Source organism: Schistosoma haematobium, chromosome ZW (assembly GCF_000699445.3).
Source record: "Schistosoma haematobium chromosome ZW, whole genome shotgun sequence".
Classification (NCBI taxonomy): Eukaryota; Metazoa; Platyhelminthes; class Trematoda; order Strigeidida; family Schistosomatidae; genus Schistosoma; species Schistosoma haematobium.
Window position 1 is genome coordinate 82,609,158 of NC_067195.1, and position 22,833 is coordinate 82,631,990.

Below are 22,833 nucleotides of genomic sequence, written 5' to 3' on the forward strand. Positions count from 1 at the left end.
GGAAACAAAAAGTGAACACATCTGTACCATTACGATTGATTCTGAGCTAAATCATTCAATATCTAGAATAATGTTTAAAAGCTGGACGAGGAGTATTACAGCGATAGTTCAAGTGATACGTCTCATAAAATAAAAAAGACAAAAAATACTGGAAGAGAGATTTTTCTGCCTTAAAAGAAAATCAACATAATGATAAATATTAATATTTAGTAAGCTTTCAGAAATGTTGTATAATACTTCTTAGTACTGTTAATTTTTGTATTCATAGAACCTGACAATGTGATGATATCCCAATTGTATAAATCATCCTTGACTGTAGTAAAATAAAATAATAGGATCTCTTATAAACTTTTGGTGTTGTTCTCATTCAACTAGTTGGTACATAAAAACAGCTTTGAAATTGTCGTATGCGATAGAGTTTGTAAACTTCATATAGTACACATTGATATTTGTCATCTCATCAAATTTGAGAAATCTGTGAAACCTGGACTCTCCGAGTCGAGGATGTTAGACAACTCTCTGTGTTTGGTCATCGTTGTCTCCGAAGGATTGCTGACATCCAATGGTAACACCATGTTAGTAATGCAGAGGTTCGGCATCGTGTGTTCGGGCGCAGGGAAGATAATCCAATTGGTGTCCCTATCTTGAAACATCGACTTTGGTGTCTTGGACGTGTTCTACGAATGTCGTCGCAGAGACTTCCATGTCCTGTATTATTTGCCGACAGTGGGACTGGTTGTAAAAAGTGGAGAGATGGTCAGTGTATGACATGGTGTCATGATGTGGAAGAAAGCTGTACAGAACTGGTTTCTATTGGTCTTTCATGACTCTGTGGTTGGGGTCCTAGAGATGGTACAACACAGTGGCTAGAGACATTATCAGATATGTCTCAGATTAGAAGCCAATGGCGATCATGCTGTAACGTTCTTTTACTTCATAAAATGTGACCGTAACTTCTTTAACTGAAAGGATTCTTTCTGATTGTACCTTTCTGTTTCCCTTATTATTATTATTTCACTACCATATACTAATTTGTGGTCGTCATTGTTCTTTTTTTCTTTTCACACGCACCTTATATTCTTTATCTCTTTCCATTCTCATTATTATTGTGTGATGCGTATGTATCTTGTGCCCCCTTGTACCAATATTTATGTGTACAAATAAATAAACAAACACATTGGTAATTTGTGACGAAAAATTTCTTTCTATTGAAATAATACATATAAAATAACTAAATGAACTGTGTTGTTACACACAGTGCACTATTGTTTTCATTATTGAAACTATATATATATATATATATTTATATTACTTGTTTATTTGTTTAAAACATATTTTTCTACGTTTTTTAGGCTTCTGCATTATTGAAACGTCGAAATTTAGCAGATGCAGAATCTCTATTAAAATCAGTTTTAACACCAGACTATGGTTATACTTCAACACAGCAAAGAAGTCATTTAATGAATAATTTTTTACAGTCGGAAAATGTTGAACATGATTCTGCTATTTATTCATTATCTTCACTAGGTAGTAGTCATATAAGTAGTATTAGTAGTAATGGTGGTTATCGTGGTGTTGGATCTTTGTTGGATGGTGGTGTTGTTTTACCATGTGATTCTACTGAACAATCTGTGATAATGAATTCATCTAGTCGACCAGTTAATCCATTATGGGTAATATTAGAACAAAGTATAAAAGATAATAATAATCGAAAATTTTCACTTGTTACATGGGCTTCGGAAGCCAGAATCGAACTGTAAGTTGTATATACTCTCCTATTATTTTTTATCTGTCAGATGGATAATAATTGAATCTTTTTTTATTTTTCTAAATTGATAATTATTGATAATGAGTGGAAAATAATATGTCTATGAATGAGACAAAAATCATCAACTTGTAGTTTGGCCTAACTCGCTATACTAAATTAATATGAAGAGACAAAATTGACAAGATGGATGACAAAACGGACTGAAATAATATGGTAGCAATGACTATGACTCGGAAAGACAATGGAAAAGTATTTAGGAAGGAATACTGGAATACACAATCAGGAGGAAGTTAAGTAGTAAGTGTATCTACTCTGTTGTGAAGGATTCTGAGAGATGTTCCCATAAATTTTCTACCACTGATCGCCGTTATCACATGGATTCCAACCAGGCAGTCTGCACCCACTAAAATGGTTCAAACCAACGGTCCATGACTTCGTGAACTGATACTGTATGTTGGTTTGGCCACTTCTGTCTTTCTTCCAACTTAGTCATACACCAGTCAGTAACACTTGTCCAAGTAGGCAGTGGTTTGGTATAACTAATACATGTCCCAATTACCTCAGTCCTCAGTCGATGAAGGCTTGGAACCTCATCAAATGGTACTCCACCTTTACCTAGTAACCTGTGTCTAACATCAGCCTTGCTCACTTGATCAAATTAATAGGTAGTTTACACAGAATATATCGAAACTAAACATACCTTTCAAACATTTTACTGATTTTCTAAGCTTGAAAGTTCCAACATAGTCTGATTAGAAAGCCTGAAATTTTCGGTTATCTCTCCATTTTCAAATTTTAACAAACCTATAATTTTTTTATTTCTAATTGTCTTTATGATCAGTATTATTAGCGCAAGTAATTCATCCAATCATTAGTATTCAGTCGCTGACTTAATAAACGAAAATATGACCTGTTATATTTAAAGTACATTGAAATTGTGTTGTATCTTAGGTGAATTTTATAAGAGTCGAGTTAATAACAACACTGAAAGGTTTGATTACTTTGAGATTCGTTTCTTCCCGTTCAATTTACGTTACTGCTATTTATTATCAGTTTAGGGGTTGTGGAGATTGTTAAATTTTGATTGAGATCATGAACCGATTGATGTTAGGCCACCATTGAAAACCTGGAAGCACTGGACGGTCAAATATTCCTATTGTGGGACTCCTCAGCAGTGCGCATCCACGATCCCGCTCGCGAGATTCGAACCCAGGGCCTTCAGTCTTGCGCGCGAACGCTTAACCTACTTAATCTCCACAACCCCTATACTGATAATTACCATGTGCTCACTAGTGACTAGCTTCGTGAGAAAATTCTTGGAGTTCTGGTGAGAAGCCGTGACCAGTGGAGCTAATCTGTGTCCGGTTGAAACAGGTGTCTACCTCAATACAATGGAAGATGGTCGCGCAACTTCGTGGATTGGTTGAGGTTAGACACTAACACCATTGGATGCCGGCTCAGTGGTCCAGTAGTTTAAGTGTTCGCGCGCGAGACTGAAGGCCCTGGGTTCAAATCTCGCGAGCGGGATCGTGGATGCGCACTGCTGAGGAGTCCCACAATAGGAATATTTGACCGTCCAGTGCTTCCAGGTTTTCAATAGTGGTCTAACATCAATCGGTTCATGCTATATATTAGTTTGATTTTTTAACAGTCCATATTAGGGTATGTATTTATCTTGGGTTTTCGATTTCTGGTGTTTTTTAGTTGTACAGTTTTGTTATTTTCAGTGTCATTTTGTTAGCTTTACGCTTTGTCGATGCAATTTTCCATCGTTATTTAATATTCCCTTGTTATTTTTAATGAAATTTATCTTTACGCTGTCGCATTTCTTTCATAAAGTACAGATTGAATAGATCGATCTGTCTACTGTAATGGTTTAGAATGTAGTTTAAAAAGTTATACAGATTTCACTGAAACTCATTAAATTTAGTAATGAACATTTTCATTTATATCGTCATGAGTCGGTGGCTGGTATCCTCAAATTTTTCGTACTAAGTACATCGCGAAAATATCTACGTAATCTAGTATCTTGTTACTGGTCATTCCTGTAAACTGGAGTGAATTCGGTAATTATTATTTCCAGAATATATTATTATTAAAGCAAGCATTTTTGAGTGCCGGTTTCATAAGTTTATTGTCGAAAAACCGATTGCAGTGGCAAATATCCTTTCACATCCTTTAAATCTTTGCGTTTTTCGTACTAGTTCTCACCCATTAAATGAAATTTCTTACGTTTAACTCTCGACCACAGTTGATTTATATTTAATTTCCATCCTCCTCTCATCTTGTTGATTTCCACTAGCTGTGCACTAAATCGTCCGTTGAAGCTCTGACTCTCTTTGTGTGGCATCTGCTACTTTGAAAGCCGTTATAGGAAGGACTCTCGTTGTATTCATGAAACTATCTTTTGCGTAATCTGTGGTAGCAATCACAGCAACAACAGAATCTTCGTTAGTATTCGGGTGATTACTTATTAAACACAATAGAGCGTCTGTCTGACGGTACTGAATGTCAAAATCATATCAGTGTTATCTTCCACCTCTACCGTGTATTTTCCGAATGTACCGATATTCTACACTTCGAGCCAAAAACTGCTAATAGGGGTGTTTAGTCAGTAAAAAATGTGAGGTGTCTGGCGTATAGCATTTTGTAAAAACTTGATCTACAATTTAGCTGACAGGCTGGACGTTTTGTGAACAATTTTAAGAATGCTGTTTTAAAAGCTAAGAGAGATGTGGGCTGTGAAAGAAATCACCTAACGATTCTTACCCGTTTACAGGAGTACTAACAATAGAGCTTCACAGCAAAAGTCACAGGCGGCAGCACTAATAGAATGGAAGCTGTGGACAGCAAATGACGCAATGAAACTAACTAGGAAGGAAGGTCAACAGGATGACATCTTACGCAAGACAATGTCAGTAGTGTATATCCATGACCTCAGACCTACAAAAGAACTTTGGGAGAGGAAGAGTCATCTTTGAAGTGGCCGTAGAAGGATAAAAATGGATGTGCCATGGGAACCAGAAACGTAGAAGAGCCATCAGAAAGAACTAGTTAAGCTTTGGACAACCTCCCTGATGTAGTAAAATTCCAGAACAAATACCAAGTCTGATACAAAGCGGAACAGAAGCACTATCACAAGAACCTACCGAAACGTTTTTACCACTAACAAGCAAGCGACGGCGAACGAGGATACGTAATTCAGACAGAGTGAAAGCTTTTCGAAAAAGAGAATGTGTTAAGATGATCACAAGAACAACTAAATTTTATTAGAATTGGTAAAATCTTTTCAGGAGCTTTAACCGCCCGCATATTCTTTTCTAATCTGATTTCCCCCATAACTTTTTCCCTCTGATTGTTTGTCATTGTTTTTAGTTCACTAAATTCCTATGTGCTTGAAGGTCATATTTTGTAACTTTCGGGGACTGTTTGCTTGACACTTTCTTAACACATAAGATCACGTGCAGTAAAAAAATCCCACTGAGCATCCATATCAAGTTGAGGGTGGATTTCTCAGTCCACCTGCTGTAGATTGTCCCTTGAAGCTGATACATCCAACCGTTTAAAATTCTAACATCTTTTGCTATTAGGATGTTTTAGCCCAGTTTTGCTGATTAAATTCAGGGCTATGACGGTGTGATCACTATTTCTCAGGGGAGCCAGGATCTGGAAGTTGTCAGTCTAAGCGTGACGGTGTCTTACTGTTTCTTCACCGTGTTACCGACTTCACATTTTCGATTAGTCCAAAATCTTAAATGAAGTTAAAGAACCGAGTTTCAGTAGAGTTGTCACCTCCAATGTACATATGTTCAACAAATTAACTTTAGCAAGATTGAAGTCTCCTAGAACTAGGATATGTGTATCCCTAGGCGAATAGAGAGGGATAATCCCCCCAGCATACGATTGTCGTACTCGGTGTCAGCAGTAGACTTCCTGTTAATGACTCCAACTGGACATCTCGAGGTGTTAGCCAATCTCGCTAAGCACCATACAGATTTACCAAATTTGATAAACTATTGAATACACACTTGATGTGCTACCAAGCACGATCGTAGGTACAGGGTGGCTCCGCCCATCATTCCTGTTTTTCGGTCTTCGCTTAACAAAGACATACCGGGTATTGCCATCTCCTGGTCTTTAGTTCAAGAGGATGATCATATCTCAGATATTCCCGTTAGATGCGTATTACTAATGTTAATTAGTTCACGGAACTCGTTCATTTTGTTCGGTATACTCGCAGCGTTCATGTGTAGCAGATTATGGTTTTGATTTGAAACTCGTGAGCTTCCTCGTTCTGTCTGTCTGAATAAGCCATATGTGAATAGATAGGCATCCCACCTATACAGGATAATAGTCCCTGTACCTTCTATATTTTTCTACGTTCTTGACAGCCCACATGTGGAATAGTCAGTTCAAACGTGCTTTTGTGCTTAATGCTTGCATCATGGGGCCTGTTTAGATTCATGTGGGTTCCAGTTGGTAAAGCGTCTTCTGGCACGAAATGCTTAGGGAGTGACAGCCGTCATTTGGGAAGATGAAGAGATTATCTAATTAGCCGGGGTCTAGAATTCCTTCCCTTCTTTGATAAACATACCATTTGTTTATTTAATACGTTCTTAAGCTCCAAGGTTTACTTTATAAACTTCTATTTTAGAATACCAGTGTCCGTGTTTTATGGGACACCTCGCACAATAATGTTTCTTCTGCGAAAGAACTCGTGAGATTCTTTAGGGATGTTCCTGGGATTACACCTAAAATATGGTATTTCAGGCAGTATACTAATATCCCCTTCTGAATTCAGCAAGTGATCGACCATTAGAACATCCTCTACTTCAACAGTGTTAGTGAATGTTATACGAAGTCTTAGATGATGATCGTGTTTGATGTTTCTCCCTTGTGTAAGCTGTGTTACCTTTAAGTGCTTAATTTTGGAAAGTTTAAGCTTCCTATTTAATTCTTCCCAAAGCATCCTGTCGTTTTTATCCTGAAGACTGAGGTGAAGTTCAGATCTGTCTTTCAGGTTCGTGATTATGAGAGAATCATCGCGAACTGTGACTGTTTTCCCAAGTTTTCTTGTACGTTGAGGCATTTAAATTACGATCTGGATCCCTGTGTTTTTTGTTAACTAGTTCAACAATTTTAGGGGTAGAATGCACGTCCGATTCACTAGCTAGTTTTCCCATAAAACACGGGCTGTTCAACATTTTCTGTGATGTTCGTTTATTTCATGCAATTGGTTCCCTTTATGAATTTAAATAGAGCAAGAACAAACATTGATGCAGAATAGTATGAATTCATATTATTTCGAGGTTTCTCGTCAGTTGCTTACAAACCATATATATAGTTATTATTGTAATCAAGTTATTTACACTCATTTATGTCAATTGTTTCACACTATCTCCATGTAAAAATTCTATCACAATTTTGGTTTGTAAGCAGCTGACGAGAAACCTCGAAATAATATGAATTCATACTATTCTGCATCAATGTTTGTTCTTGCTCTATTTATGTCCGTTTATGTTTAATCTTGTTGACTGGGTTCTAGTTGCCTACAGTAGATGTCTTGAAGGCTACAGTTGCATTTGGAGAGTCTGTGCTCGAGGACACAGATAGATTTACTAAGAGTTTAGCACCGTCAATGTTACAGAAGTGTTATGTTTCAGAAAATCCTCACTAGTGTTGATACTCGTTCCATCAACACTTATGTTGTCGAAGACCCTCTTTTTTGCCTTACTGCATGCCTTTGTTTGTTTATCCGTCTCAGAACTGCCTTTTTTCAAGGTTACTGACAACGTTTTATGCAACTTAGTCAGGATACCACGTGTGATAGCAAAACGACATCCAGGTCGCCTACATGTGATCCTAGTAACCATGGCGAAATATAAGTTGTTAAATAAATCTCGGCAAAAGTTTTCGACCGTGAAAAAAAAACAGTACACCCTAAACGGATAAAAACGAGTAGTATATAACGTTAGGATATAGTGAAATCAGCTCTGACGTGAGAAACCATAAAAGGTGAATAATAAGCCAAGACAAAACCACAGTTAACTATTAACTCGGATAAAACTAAAAAAGAAAGGTAATCTACCGAACGTTCAGATCGGGACAGATTCTTTTGATCAAAAATGGTACTTTTGTTGCGCAAGAACACAGCAAAAGTTGGAGAAGTGCAAATCATTTTAGGACAATACTTCCATTCCGCAAAGGCTTTCTACTGTAGTTTTAGTTGTACCAATTCGTCTTATGTTTTTTCTTCTACTTCGAATATCAAGTTTCTCGCAATCTGTCTTCTTCCTGTATTAGCCATCAGAGTGTTTGATGTGATATGTGTAAATGACTGTTGCCGATTTGAAAGGAAAACAATTGTATTAGAGCAGTTCAGACGTTTTTGTTCCTAAATCCGTAAATATCTTAGGCCCGTATTAAAATCCTACTAGTAAGGTATAACACTGTGATCGTGTGGTCTATGTTAACTTGAGCTAACTCACTTCTGCACTAAATCTTTCTTTGTAATTAAATAACTCACTGACATCCCTATCATTAAGTTGTGAATTTAAAAGTTCTATTAATAGGCCTATCCAGGAGGTATTTAGTTAAATTATTTTACTTAGATTATATATTTTTACAATCGAATACATTGTTTGTTGATTGACAGGAATTCATCATTAAAGAACCAAGTCATTGTTTCTGTTTCTCAGTTGACCAACTTTTATACACAACAGTCATATTTGTTTAATTTCACTAAAACTTTATGTAACACAATTAATGTCATTCGTTTAATACGAAAATCTATGGTCGATAGTATTTGGTTGGTAAAATACATAGAGCTTGTAAAGCACTTGTGCACCCTGAATTTACATATATATATATATATATATATATATATATATATATATATATATATAAATTCTTATTTTATTGGGTCATGACCCTTAACTAGCTATGTTATGCATACACTATTTACATATCATCATGTTTCTAAACTCGGAAACGTACTTATTTCACACATTTTTTAAAATTTCATTCCATTTTTCGTATACACCAAGCTCCAAGGCACTATCGAGTCGGTCTGCACAGGATGCACAAATGCCACAATAGACTGAATAATTGTAGGCATAATCATCGATCTAATAATATAATATATAATATAATATGTCTTCTTCTATCTAGTCTATCATAATAGTATGTAAGCTAAATATTCATTTTATGCAATCGGTTTAATTTCTATTTGAACATTGAATAAAGCAATGTTCGGTATTGACTATTTGCAATCACAGATGTTTTGAAAGACTTTTCATCAACTTTTCGGTAATTCAATATGAGTCAATGTGTAGCGGGTTCATGATGGGTAAATATGTGATTGTCTGTGAGAATTTGTCAAGATAACAAAGCACTAAATAAATGATAATTTGCATAGATTGTTTGGATAGAATGGAATGTGTGTCCAAGACTCCACTTTTAGCCACCATCCATCTTAGCTTATAGTTCTTGTGACTTAAAACGATTTCGATAGAATCTGCACAAGATGTACAAACGTCACAAGAAACTGATCAATTGTAGTCCTAAACATCAATAGGAAGATTAAAACAACCAATGCATAAGCCAGTGGCTATCTCTACTCAGTAGCCAAGTGGATAACTCGATGGTGTTTGAAGCGAACGGTACTGGGTTCGAGCCTCGGAGTAAACATCAACCCTGGGATGCGAGTACATCTAAGTGACGAGTGCTAAATGGGACGAGACGCCTATCCTGGGTTTCACTGCTAGCCACCATCCATCGCTGCTTACGATGTGTTTTTTTAAAATATTGTTTGGATTTCTATTACTTACAATATAATTTCTCGTTTTGTTGATTTCCTCTCACTGTGCTAACTTGATATATGATATAATGAACGCGGGTTGCAGGTCATACGTTAGTGATGACTAACTGGCTCTCTATACTCTTCACAATCTTACATTATAGGTTGTTAACTCTTAATTAATGGTAGAGTCGTAACGTGTAATTTTTAAAATGATAAAATGTAGTAATGTCAACGGTGTTAAATTTACGTTGAGTGCAATTTTTAAACACAAATTTATTTACATATCGATGATGAACGGCCCTTGCAACTACCAAGATTCAATACATGACAATTAGTTTCTATGATTTGAAAAAATGTTTCGTTTCATTAAATAGTTAGGGTTATAGCCTCAGTATTGTTTTTTGAATATAATAATTCACTTTAGAGTTTCTAAAAATTATTTTACTCGAAATGGTTTACAAGGAGATATATACATCTTTGGGATTTTTGTAATAATACAGCATATTTATACCAGTCACATTATTTAATGGTTTTATCGTAGTGATGATTTATTATACAGACATTCATAAACATCGAATAATATGGGATTGTATGTATTGTTTTATGCTATAATAATATGTGATTATGTATATACTTGGAATATTTGACCTATACGTTGTATAAATTAGGTTAAATTACATATCTTGTGTATTTGTTTAATGTTCAATAACCAATCATTCGGGGAATAAATAATCTTTTATGACCTACAGAAGGTGGATTGATTTGTTTTGGTAAAATAGTTAGGGCTATCATTTCTTATTCAAATAACTAGATTTTGTTTGTACTTTTAGCGTATTTTATTTCTGTAGTTTGAAATTTATTTATCTCTAATAGACACATCTAGTCAAACATGAACAAGATTATGTTTGGGCTTTTCATTTATTTTATGTAAAATGCATTCTTAACATTAGATGGTGGTTGGAGGTAGTCGACAGGAAACCCTGGACCCGGGTTTCGTGCTACTTGGCACTCGTCAGCAAGATGTACCTGTCGACTACCTCCTACCACCATCTAATCTCAATATATAGTACACGCAGTATCGAGTCACCTAGACTGGTGGCCACATTGCAACATGGTCGATAGCATTCGATCTTTACTAAATAAGGACTTGACATGCATGACACTGATCACCACCTAGTGATCAATCAATTGTGATTACATTTTTAACATTTTTATTCATAGAAATATCCTATTTTAATCACATTCAAGAAGAATTACTAAGGATAACGCCCTCAAACTAATTTTTATTGTATACTTCTGAATTTTTTATGGCTTGTCAATATGTCGAATGAATTTAAACCTTTGAGAGTTTAGAAAGTTTTGTTCTAGTTGTGTAGTAATTAAAAATTGCTTTTATATTCATTTTGAATCGTTTCATAATGGAAACTTATTTTCAAAATTATGAACATGGAAAAACCATAACTTAGTTTCTGTTTTCAAAATTATCATAACTATAATCATTATTCCAATAGTTGAGATCATGAGTCAATTGAAGCTAGACCACCATAAAAAACCTGGAAGCACTAGACGGCCATTCCATCCTATTGTGGGACTCCTCAGCAGAGATGGTAACTCACTTAAGATAATGATGGATGTGTCGCTCAATTTCGTGGATTAGTTGAAGTTAGACATTAACACCGCTGAATGCCTGTTCAGTGGTTTAGTGGTTAGACACTCGCGCGCAAGACTGGTAGGTCCTGGGTTCAAATCTCGCGAGGCGGGGTTGTGGATGCGCACTGCTAAGGAGTCCCACAATAGGAAAGTTTGGCCGTCCAGTGCTTCCAGCTTTTCCTTGGTGGTCTAACTTCAATTGATTCGTGATCTCAAGTATTGAAATTACTACAATCCCCACAAAACCTCTTCTGATACAATCATTATTAATTTACTGTACTAATTATATAACAAGGTATTTGAATATTGACTTTTCTTCTGTTTGAATAGTCAGTATGAATATTCTTTTATGGAATTACTAACTATTTGTAATTCGGTCAGACAATGTGAAAGATGACCTTTCTAGATCAATGTTGGTAATTATACTGAGTGACAAGTAAGATCATTAGAACATGACAATTAGTTAGATTTATAAATTTAAGAGAAATCAAAGTGCTCTGAACAATCGTGATACATCACTGACTGTTACAATATCTGAATTAATGATTTGGTTATTTATTAGAACTAATAAATGTTATTGGATGTTCTTTCTAAAAACTCTATTATCATTATTCTATGTTAAAAATTCTTAATAATGTGCTTTGAAGTACCTGTAATCTTACAGATTATTGAATAGATTATTACGTAATCATTTATTACCGTTCGTAAAGTCAAAATAATGTTTCAATAACTTAAACACTTGCCTATCATTTTCCCCAGTATTTATCATAGAATTAAGATGAGAATTTGGGGTGATTATTTGATCTAAAATTAGCGTTCAGCATGAACATGATACTAAATGATGAGCCATTAAAAATCATGGGTTATTGGACTAATGAAATTCTAGTTGCATTTAGACTGAGATGAATTTCACTTATGACACTAAGTGAGGATTGAACGATGTAATGGTAATCGGTCGGAGATTGGAAAAATACGTCCGAGCTACTGGTCAAAAATGTATCGTTTTCCATTCTCAACCAGAAGGTCCTTGATTCAATCTTGAATGTTGTCGTGGATAAAAATTGTCAATAACTCCCGCACTATGACAAGATATTTTCTTAGCCTATCCACTAATTTCCGATGGTTCTGTGGGTGATGTCAGTTCATAAGGAAATCAAATATCTACTTTAGTTCCCCTATAAGCATAATTTAGTCAGTTTTTAAAACAAATATGTGTTTTGTTAGTAAAGTGGCAATTGTTTAATATATTTCATAATTTTAGATCTGTGGTTCATAGTGCAGTACGTAATTTAGCTATAGTTTATCAACGTCAAGGTTTACAATCTCATGCTAACTTATTGCTTGAGTGGCTTCAAATGGCAATTACTGATTGTAGACCACGTTTAAATCATACGTCTTCATTGGCCAGTTCACCGATAAAATGCACACAATCAGTCCATGGTATCAACTCACATGTAAGTCTTATCGTTCTACGTAATAAATCATTTTTTTGATGAAATATCAGGATATATACATCGTCATACAATTTAACTGTTTAATTAAAGCTTTTTCCTTGTATGTAAATGATAATGGTTATTCTATGTTTTATAAGCAATTCCTGTTGAATAAACATTCACGGTGTGAGGACGGCCCATGGGTGAACTCGAGGAATCTCTAAGAAGCTCAGAAAGAGCCGAAGGCATTCTATCCAATCATCTTCTGGAAGATCATTCCAGAATCTCGACATATAGCTTCCCTATTGGACAAATGCTACAACCACTGTATACGGACTGGGTGACTATAATGATGATTTCACTTTTACTAAAAACTGTAAATACCTGATAGTTATGTACCATATTCGACACTGTTCGGAATAGCATTCCTTCTCACTCGTCTTCTGTCTTCTCGCTCGCGACTTTTGAGGATTCTAGCGTTCGAGTGCTCAAGTTGTACGCGATATATCAAGAATCTAAGCTCCAGATATGACACTTGATCTCCATAATATTCGGTAAAACGTTGGATTTTTAAATGCTTTTTCAAATTAACCTATATTAAATGAAAGAACCGTTAACTTATATTTAGATCAGTATATTTCATTTTATCTAATAAATTCTGAGGATTTCCATTCTGAAGCAAAACAGGTTCCTTGTACTCCCTTATCTTCAATAGCACCTTAATTAAAATCAATGTGTGCTGAATATTACCTACAAATGATCTTGTTCTCTGTTAAGTCCATATGTAAAGTATATGGTATTATTTGTTTCCATTAGAACTGTTTATTTTAATTTTAGTTATCAAGTTGTGTAAATAGTAGAATAACGACACTAATTGCTTTGATACTAGTGGTTGAAAATGGACAACAGTAAACCCTAGATCTGGGATTCGGGTTATTCAAAACTTTTCAACAATGTGTATCTGTGATTTTGAATTCGATTGGAGATCAAAGGTATATCTTGGTGATGATTTCCATATATTACGAAACCTCGGTTCAGGGTTTCCTGTCCACTGCCTTCAACCACCGCCTTACCTTAGCATTTAGGAATGTCATGATACTTTCATAGGTATACTTCTACTTGGATTATTTTACCTAGTTATAAATACAAGCCGTTAATTTTTTGCTCACATGACATCAGATTCAAAGTTTAGCTTACTGTGCTAACCAAAGATATGCAACCAGTTATCTTGACTTTTCTTTCCAATCTTCAAATATACTATAAACCGTAAAATGTTTCGTAAGTAATTAGTTATATTTTATAGTGAATTTGATCATATATTCACTCTTTTAAGATTGTATGATGTATACGTCGATGCTTAAAATGTAAATTACCCCTAACGAAGTATGAAAATAACCAGCCGAAATAGAAGAAATGGAATAAACACTGGAGAAAAGATTTATGATTTTTTTAATCACTAGGATGAAATAAGTTACTTAATCGTTAACATTTACATTCCTTCCAATATAACAGGGTTCTTGAAATTATTATTAGTTAAATTTTGTTAAAAGAAGACACTCAGTACTCTAATGTAATGATAAAGTAATCAATAATTAAAATATATTTCAACAGTTGAATTCATGAGTCGATCTAAGCTAGACCACCATTGAATACATGGAAGAATCACTGAAACATTTACTGTCTCAGCATAAATTTACTACCTATGATCTGTAACATATTCGAATCATTGAAACAATAACACAGAATTCAATTACACATGCTCACAAAGTCTTCATTGATTCTTTCAACTAATTCCCACTAAGCGAGAAGACTTATATAGTTTTTCTTTAAAGCTTTATGATACAGTGTAAATTGTTTGAGTTTGTATGGAAGAATTTTGTAATGATTTTTACTATTCGAAATATTAACTGGTTGGTTTTATACATAGGGAACATTACATTTCTCAATGTGAGTGTGTGAAATATCCTAAATCATCGCAATAATTAATAATTATCTTCTTGGATTTCCTTATTTCTGTTATTCCAACAAAAAGAAATACCATCTTTCAGTGTCATTTAGTTCTCTCCTTTTAGATTTACACATTTGTATGCATATCGATTCTATGTGTATGCTAGCACTCTTAGAATGAAACTAACTGGAAACAATAAATAATGTTTCTTTTTGTTAACTTATGACGCGGTACACTTTCTCTTTTTCTTTTGCAATGTATTTATAAACGACAAGCCTTACCAACCTCCTTTCTCTCTCACACACACTAGGTTTAACTAAAATTTCGTTTACTTATTTTTATGCATTTTATTGATGTTCCTGTTCACAAAGTAGGAGATAACTAACTAACTACCAACTTATTTGCCTATCTGTCCACATGTATATAATGTACATTTGTATCGTTTTGGGTGTTGTTTATTTGTAGACACACAAAAACAGTCATATTATTTCTACTTCTTTAGTTCTGTTTTTTTTTCAAAACGTTCACCTGGTTGTTGTTGTCTTTTATTGAACAAAAAGCTTAGAATTTATGTAGTTTAGCAAAAGTTGTTTATGTTTAATCGTCTTATTGTCTATAAACTTATTCATCTCCTTTTTCATACATAAATGATGTGTTTAAGGCAGATAAACATACTCAATTACTTCACTCCCTATCGTCAGTTTAGGTGTGAATTAGTTGAGCTTGTCTATCACTTCATTTACCTTGTAAGATTCACCATTCTTGATCAACTGATATCTGACGAGATCCCTAGCATTAATCCAGGAAACTTAGTTGGCTTTGCCAACTTGCGTCTCCATCTGTCAACTAAAAAAAACCAGTTTTCTGCACATCAGTTCGCTTCTTTCTACTTAATGACTTTGAGACGAGACCTCCATAATAAGGGATATTCGTAGGTGGTCACGATTTCATCATAGGTTTCTTTGAAACATTCCTCGCATATTTTGAGTTCGTTGAGATGACAATTCTGAGGTTACAAGCGGAGTACTAGGTAAGAATGGCAAATCGGTTGACGAGGTATTGAGCCATTATTGACTGAAATGGTCAGTGTATGTACTAAGTATGGCTATCCTTTGATTGCCTCGATGCACTATGATGACTGATATCTAAGTAGGTTGGAAAAAAGCTCGGGGAGGCCAAACCAAGATATAGAATCAGTCCATGAATACGCTGTTGGACTGACGCATTTAAGTTGATGCAGACCACCTGGTTGAAGTTCACGTAATTACCTTAACCATTGGTTAAAGATTTTAGGTGACGTGGCTCGCAATTGCTCAGATGCATTTCTTCTTTGTTTTCCCCTAGATCCCAAGTTTTTAAATTACTCTATAATCTTCCTATTTCACGAATCCACATTTTCTTATGCAATTGCATCTTGAATGCTTAACCTTTTCCACTACCACTAGCATTGTTACTACCTGTCCGGAAAATTTCATCTCTCTATACTAATTAGGAGTGGTAAATTGAACCGATGTACACATATGTCAGGTTCTTACTTAATTGATTTGTCGGTTTGTCATTGGATAATGTTGGGACATTGCTTTAATATGGCTGTCGCTTTTGTTTGTGTGTGATCTCTATACGGTCATATATTTTCCTTCCATGGTATAAGCAACAGACAAGTGACGACCGCCCACATCTGACAAGACGCGAGATCATATATTTTTCTTATCTATCGATTTTCACCATATTTTATCATTTATTTATTGATATTGTTTTCTTCCCGTTCTAATGTGATAATCTGTTGTTTTGTTTGTTTTAACTAAACATTATCAACTTTGTGCACAATATATTGTTGTATGACATAGCTAGCTGTATGTCACCAAAATTAATTAAATTAATAAATCGAATGTAAATGTGCGTGTATGATTTTGCACAAATAATCGTCTGTACTCAGCTTTAAACAATACACTTTTTTGCTTAAAGACTAATGATTCTTGAGATGGTAATAGTCGGAGTTATGTTTTCTGCGAATTTGTGGCTTAGTGTTTGAAATTTAAGCGGATATCTGAATAATACCAAGTTTTTCTTGCATTCAGATCGATTGCACAGTATGGGACACATTTCAGTCGAAGTTAAAAATTTGTATTAAGCATGATATATGACTATTTATTTATAGACAACTTAGACTACGTAACAATTTGGTTTGTTGTTTTACTGTTAGAAAATATAGTCACTGAAAATGAGGACTTGCCTATATTGCTTACAAACAATCATTTATAATATTCTAATTGGGTTATTAATAATTTAACTCATGGAAGAAATCAAAGTAGTATGAAATTTATTGAACCTTATTAATGTTATATTTAATAAATAGAACGTTATTATGAAAAATAAAATATTTACTCATTAACCAGCTGTATTTTCTAATATCTTCAACTAAAAATGTATTCTAGTTCAGGGATATTGACAAATGTGCTTATTCGGACATTCCACATTGTCTGTTCATTAATTAATGAACAATATCATATTTTTCTTTGTCCTTAATACTGACACAATCAGTTGGCAATTCGTGTCCATCAGAATGGGATGTGCTTTGCGAATTCGAAGTGCCGAATACTTTTACAAAACTGAAAGAACCCTGAACCTTCACTCTCCATCGGTAGTGAGCGTATAAAAATAGTCGAGAAGTTCGTGTATCTGGTTAGCTGAATAAGTGCTGGTGGTGGCGTGAGTGAAGAGATCAACTCATATATAGTAAAAGCCAGGGTGGCTATTTTGGGCGACTTCATGATGTTAGTCTGGCTGTAAAAGGTTGTATCTACAATGCGTCGGTGAGAGCAGTCTTGCTCTATACTAGTGAAACCTGACCTCTCTAAGTTGAGGATGTTAGACGACTCTCTGTGTTTGATCATCGTTGTCCCCGAAGGATTGCTGACATCCAGTGGTAACACCAAGTTAGTAATGCAGAGGTTCGGCATCATGTGTTCGGGCGCAGGGACGATAATCCAATTGGTGTCCCTATCTTGAAACATCGACTTTGGTGGCTTGGACATGTTCTACGAATGTCGTCGCAGAGAATTCCATGTCCTGTATTATTTGCCGACAGTGGGACTGGTTGTAAAAAGTGGAGAGATGGTCATTGTATGACATGGTGTCATGATGTGGAAGAAAGCTGTACAGAACTGGTTTCTATTGGTCTTTCATGACTCTGTGGTTGGGGTCCTAGAGATGGTACAACACAGTGGCTAGAGACATTATCAGATATGTCTCAGATTAGAAGCCAATGGCGATCATGCTGTAACGTTCTTTTACTTTCTTCATAAAATGTGACCGTAACTTCTTTAACTGAAAGAATTCTTTCTGGTTGTATTTTTGCTAACTGTAATGTTTCTGTCATTATTATTATTATTTCACTCTCATACACTAATTTCTATTCGTTATTGTTCTCCTTTTTCTTATATGCACTTTACAATCTCTATCCTACCACATTCTTATTGTTATTGTATGGCGCATATATATTTGAGATCTCTTTGTACCAATATTTATATGTTCAAATAAATAAAATTAATACTGACTGAATTCTATTAACAAAGTTGCAATATCTCCTCTATTTTAAATAACTCAATATCAAGATTTTAAGTAGTTGAAAGTAGTCGGCATTATTTATCACTTTTTATTTCAATTAAATAAAACCAAGAAGATCAATGAATTTATTTCTAATTACTTCAAGTTAAAGTTGGAAAAAGAAGACAATTTTAGAAACTTCAATGAAAATGATTCGAAGTGAATGGTAGTAATTCAAATTCAATTGATTTCTTGTGTTTTTATCGGTCATAATTTTTTATGCTTAATTGATCATACTTATATTCATTTTTATCGATTTGATTCATTAGCATTTAGCCTACAATTAATTGAACTGTTGTATAATACATGTATTCTTTGTGACGATGTAAACATTATGGAATTAAATGTAAACTATTCTTTCCGTTCTATCAATGTTTTGGTTTGATTGGTTGTTAGCGCTTTTAGTTTACTAGCTTTCTTATGCGCCTTTAAGTTATTGCATGCTACTATGTGAAAAGAGTTGTTACTTTTTTAGTTTTTTGACTTCCGTACAGGACATAAAGTTATCCTATCTCCTATGCTCCACTACGAGGGGTAACAATAGTAAGTAAGTAAGTAAGTATCTCTATTAGCGTGCGGATTACTAACTTTAAAATGTTGTTGTGTGACAGACACTCGGTCTATTTAAGTTTCTATAGATTGTATTGTAACTTAAGAAACCTAAATACGTTAATCGTTCTTTTTAATGTATAACACTTCCGCAATGGAATTCAAGATTCTTCCAGCACTTTGTTTGGTTTAGAATAATATCCATGAGTTCATTACATTTTCTGCCTACATACTATATAGATATTGTTAATGTAGATTTGTTGGTCTCAAGAACTACTCTTCCGAGAATTAACGGCAGTAATTCTGTCAAGTTTTAATGCTCCCATGTTCATCATCTTAATTAACAATATGTTCTTTTTCTCATCAATATTAACCGACTATTTGAAATGCAACTGTTAATCTTCGGGTAGTCACTAAAATATCCATTCAAATACAAACCATTTATCACTTAGAGCTATCAATCCATACTAGTTAACACTTTCTATCATTGCTAGTCCTTGCTCAATCTTATTCTGTGTACATTTTGTTTATGATATCTACATTGTAAATTAGCGAGTAATTGTATGCATTCATTTTTCTCTTAGTTCTTACAGCCACTCTATTTCAGAATATTATTGCTAAACTATTAGTATATCTCATAATCTTAAGCGCTGTGTCACATAATAGTCCATTTTCTTAAATCACGAACTGATCATAGTTAGACCAACATTGAAAACTTGGAAGCACTAAACGTTCGTTTCGTCGTCCTACTATGGGTTGCCTCAGTAGCACACATCCGCTGTGGAATTCAATAATTTACCCACCATTTATTCGGTAATTTATTGTGTACATTCAAATTAACTATCTACGCACTTCCCATTTTTGCTTAAAATTCTATAACATTTTAATTTCAGTACACTTATTTCTCTCACATGTATTGACCTAGTTTGAAAGGCAAAATAATTGATTACCTTATCATGCAATTTGTTATACGCTTATGGTTATACTATCAATTATCTTTTACTTCTAATTTATTATAACAACAGAAGATACCGATTACGTCATTGAGCAAAATAAAAACAGTCCAGTGAAGAAAATATTCTGTTCAATGATATCTTTTACTAAAGCTACATAGTAATAATGATTTTAAAAAACGTAGTTATCAGTTGTTCTGTTGTTGAACATCCGGTTAATAACAATCGTTCATGTCTATCAGAGTATTCACTCATAACGGAGGATTTTACTGCCTATCAATTTAAGTTTGATCCTTTTGTTCAGAAGTGATGCATTCAATCTCTTCTGTAACCGTGGTCCTAACAATCTCTTAAATTACTTTTGATATGTGTTCATCTTTTTTATAAATTTTTGTTCCTTATATAAGTGGTCTTCATATCCTCTCCCTTTAACTGTTACTCAACTCTTAGGCCTTTTTAAAACTAATTTTGGGTACCTTTGTTACTAACCCAGCACATTTCTACCATATATCAAAACAACTATAAATACGATTGAACAGGTTTATTAAATTACATTATCTAAAACAAAATTCATTATAACTTGTTGTGTAATTGATATAATATAATTGTTATTGTTTTGCAATTTACATTGATTAGTTGCATCTTTTTCACGTTGGCATATAAATATCAGTTAGTGTATAATATACTGTAAACATTTTTGGAATCCACGCATAAACCTATTCTCTTCAGATGATTATTTATGATATATTCAATTGAAATTCTATAAATTAAAGTGCATACAAAATAATGATACAACATTTATGGTATAAAACACTAAACCAATCAAACATAATGTGAATATTCGGAATACACATACTCTAGTACACTAGAGTTTATCAACTGTCTTCGAAATTCTGATTACAGAAAGACTTAGACTATCGAGCGGGAGATTTTTGTTTTTGGATGAAGTTTCATTCTTGAAACCAGTTGGTTTAATCATCGACCTTTCAAATACCCGATTTCTATCTGAAGTTTGTTCTGATGATATTGTGCGGAAGAACAATGATAGCATCATGACTAAACACTTCAACTCAGAGAATGAAACTTTACTGAAAACATTATTGCCATTAATGTGATTTGGAATCTAAATAACATTCACTACATTTATTTGTTCAAGAGTCGCACATATAGCAGTCAGAATTTCACCAGTACCATGAAATAGCATTTTGTAAATCTAGTGATGAATGTTTTTTGTAATAAATGAAGGTTTTCGGGACTTCAGTCAATTTATTCCAATTGACTTTCTGTTACAATATCACACTTCATAGTGGTATTTAGATAAAATTGTATTCTTTTAGTCGACTAAATTGAATTCAACATTGAAGAATGAACAGGACACTACGTGGATTTTTTTTATCGTAAAGTGATCTGTTCTGTTTAGTTATTACGGTATACCGAAAGGTATGTTTCAGGTTTAACTTCAGCTTGTTCGCTGAGTCAATAAATTACATGGCGCTAATTGAATGTGGAAGATAAATTGACGTATTCTTTCTTCTTCTATAATATAATCAAGTGGGTACGTATTACCATCAAAACCAATTCGTTCACTTCAGTAAACTCTAGATATATTTAAAGAGTACAGTTGAGCTTTGACTGCAAAGAATTGTTGTGTAACGAAAAATACAACTCTATATAATTTTTCAACTAATCCATCACTAAAATAATAAGTTGTATTCAATAGTTATTACTAATTATCCTATCTATAGGATAAATCATTTGAAAAGATTATCCGGATGACATAGCAGAGGCTATACTAATCAATATACAATGTTGATTCTTAATATAACCATTTATTATAATAACAACTACAAGTAAAAATCTGTTGGTCTAACAGTATAATTAACTACACACAATAGATCAAAAGTACAAATTGATAATCATAAGACGGGTGTACTAGTAGTAGTGATAAATATAATGGAATAACAAAAGTTCTGACCAATGTTTCATATCTTAATGGAGATCAGTCCCTTCTCCTACATATAGTGTAAGCTACAAGAAACCGAACCTATAACCTTAGTTTATGTATTCAAAAGAAATTTGCGACAACCGTATCCTTCCCTTACCCGTACGTGGCTTACTGGATAGTTTTATCGTATTTTTTTTTTACTTGCTTATCACATTTCGTTTATATTCTTCACTTCTCATCACGTAATTTTAGTAATGGGTTGTGATCATTTGAATATATTTATTTAAGTTAGACCTACTACTTTCAATGTTGAAATACTGACTGACTAGAACTTTTACTATTTTGTCATACTTATTGGCTACTAATAGTACACCTGTATTATTAGTATCAATTTGTACTTTTGATCTATTATGTCTAGTTATACAGTCTATATGATTGTGATTATTCACTGATAAATTACCTTGATTACTTTAATATTTTCATCTATCCATATAAATATTCATGTATATTCTAAACTGAAATTTGATGACGATCTGATTGAAAACACTATTCGTTCATTTATATGTCGGTTATTCTTATTTTCATAATAGAAGTCTTAAATACTTTGGTTATTGCATATTATTATAATAATTTAATTTGCAACAATTCAACAGCTACTTCTATTTGACTATTTTTTCAATTATTCAGTATTATTTACACTTTTGTGTTCTTCATCATATCATTCTCCGCTTTTTTTTACTAACATGAACTGTTTCATGATAAGCGGAAATGATGGTGGCTAGCAGTGGAATCCAGAACGTGCTTTTCATCCTATTCGTGACTTGTCGGCTGAATGTACCAGCATTCCAGAGTTGATGTTCATTCCGGGACTTGAACCCGGTACAATTCGCTTCAAATGCCATCATCACATTGTCCACTTAGCTACTGAGTCCAGATAGCCATCATCTTGTTCAATAGGGTGAAGCTTAATTCATTTTTGCATTGATTATTTGAATCTTCTCATGTTAGTGTCTATCTGGACTCAGTAGCTAAGTGAATAACGCGATAACGTTTGAATACATCAATGAGATGATTAAGATAACCAACACAGAAATAAATGAACTATCTCAGTTTGAATGTGTACATTTGTTTAGTTCATCTATCAGTTCTATTCATATTCATATAAAATCATTAATTTCTA

At 33.9% G+C, this 22,833-nt stretch overlaps 1 protein-coding gene across 2 annotated transcripts in view; it reads left to right on the plus strand.

Moving 5' to 3' along the window:
- The window catches only part of SIPA1 (Signal-induced proliferation-associated protein 1), a gene marked incomplete at its 5' end in the record, with an annotated part of 160,168 nt that overhangs the window by 22,915 nt on the left and 114,420 nt on the right, over positions 1–22,833 (plus strand). The window contains 2 exons of one of the 2 annotated variants that reach the window (XM_051212474.1): positions 1,353–1,756; positions 12,481–12,673. In XM_051212474.1, coding sequence (XP_051072656.1) covers positions 1,353–1,756; positions 12,481–12,673 — 597 coding nt within the window. Of the gene's footprint in view, positions 1–1,352; positions 2,858–3,377; positions 8,592–12,480; positions 12,674–22,833 lie in introns of those variants that run through there. The other variant, XM_051212471.1, reaches the window with a different exon arrangement.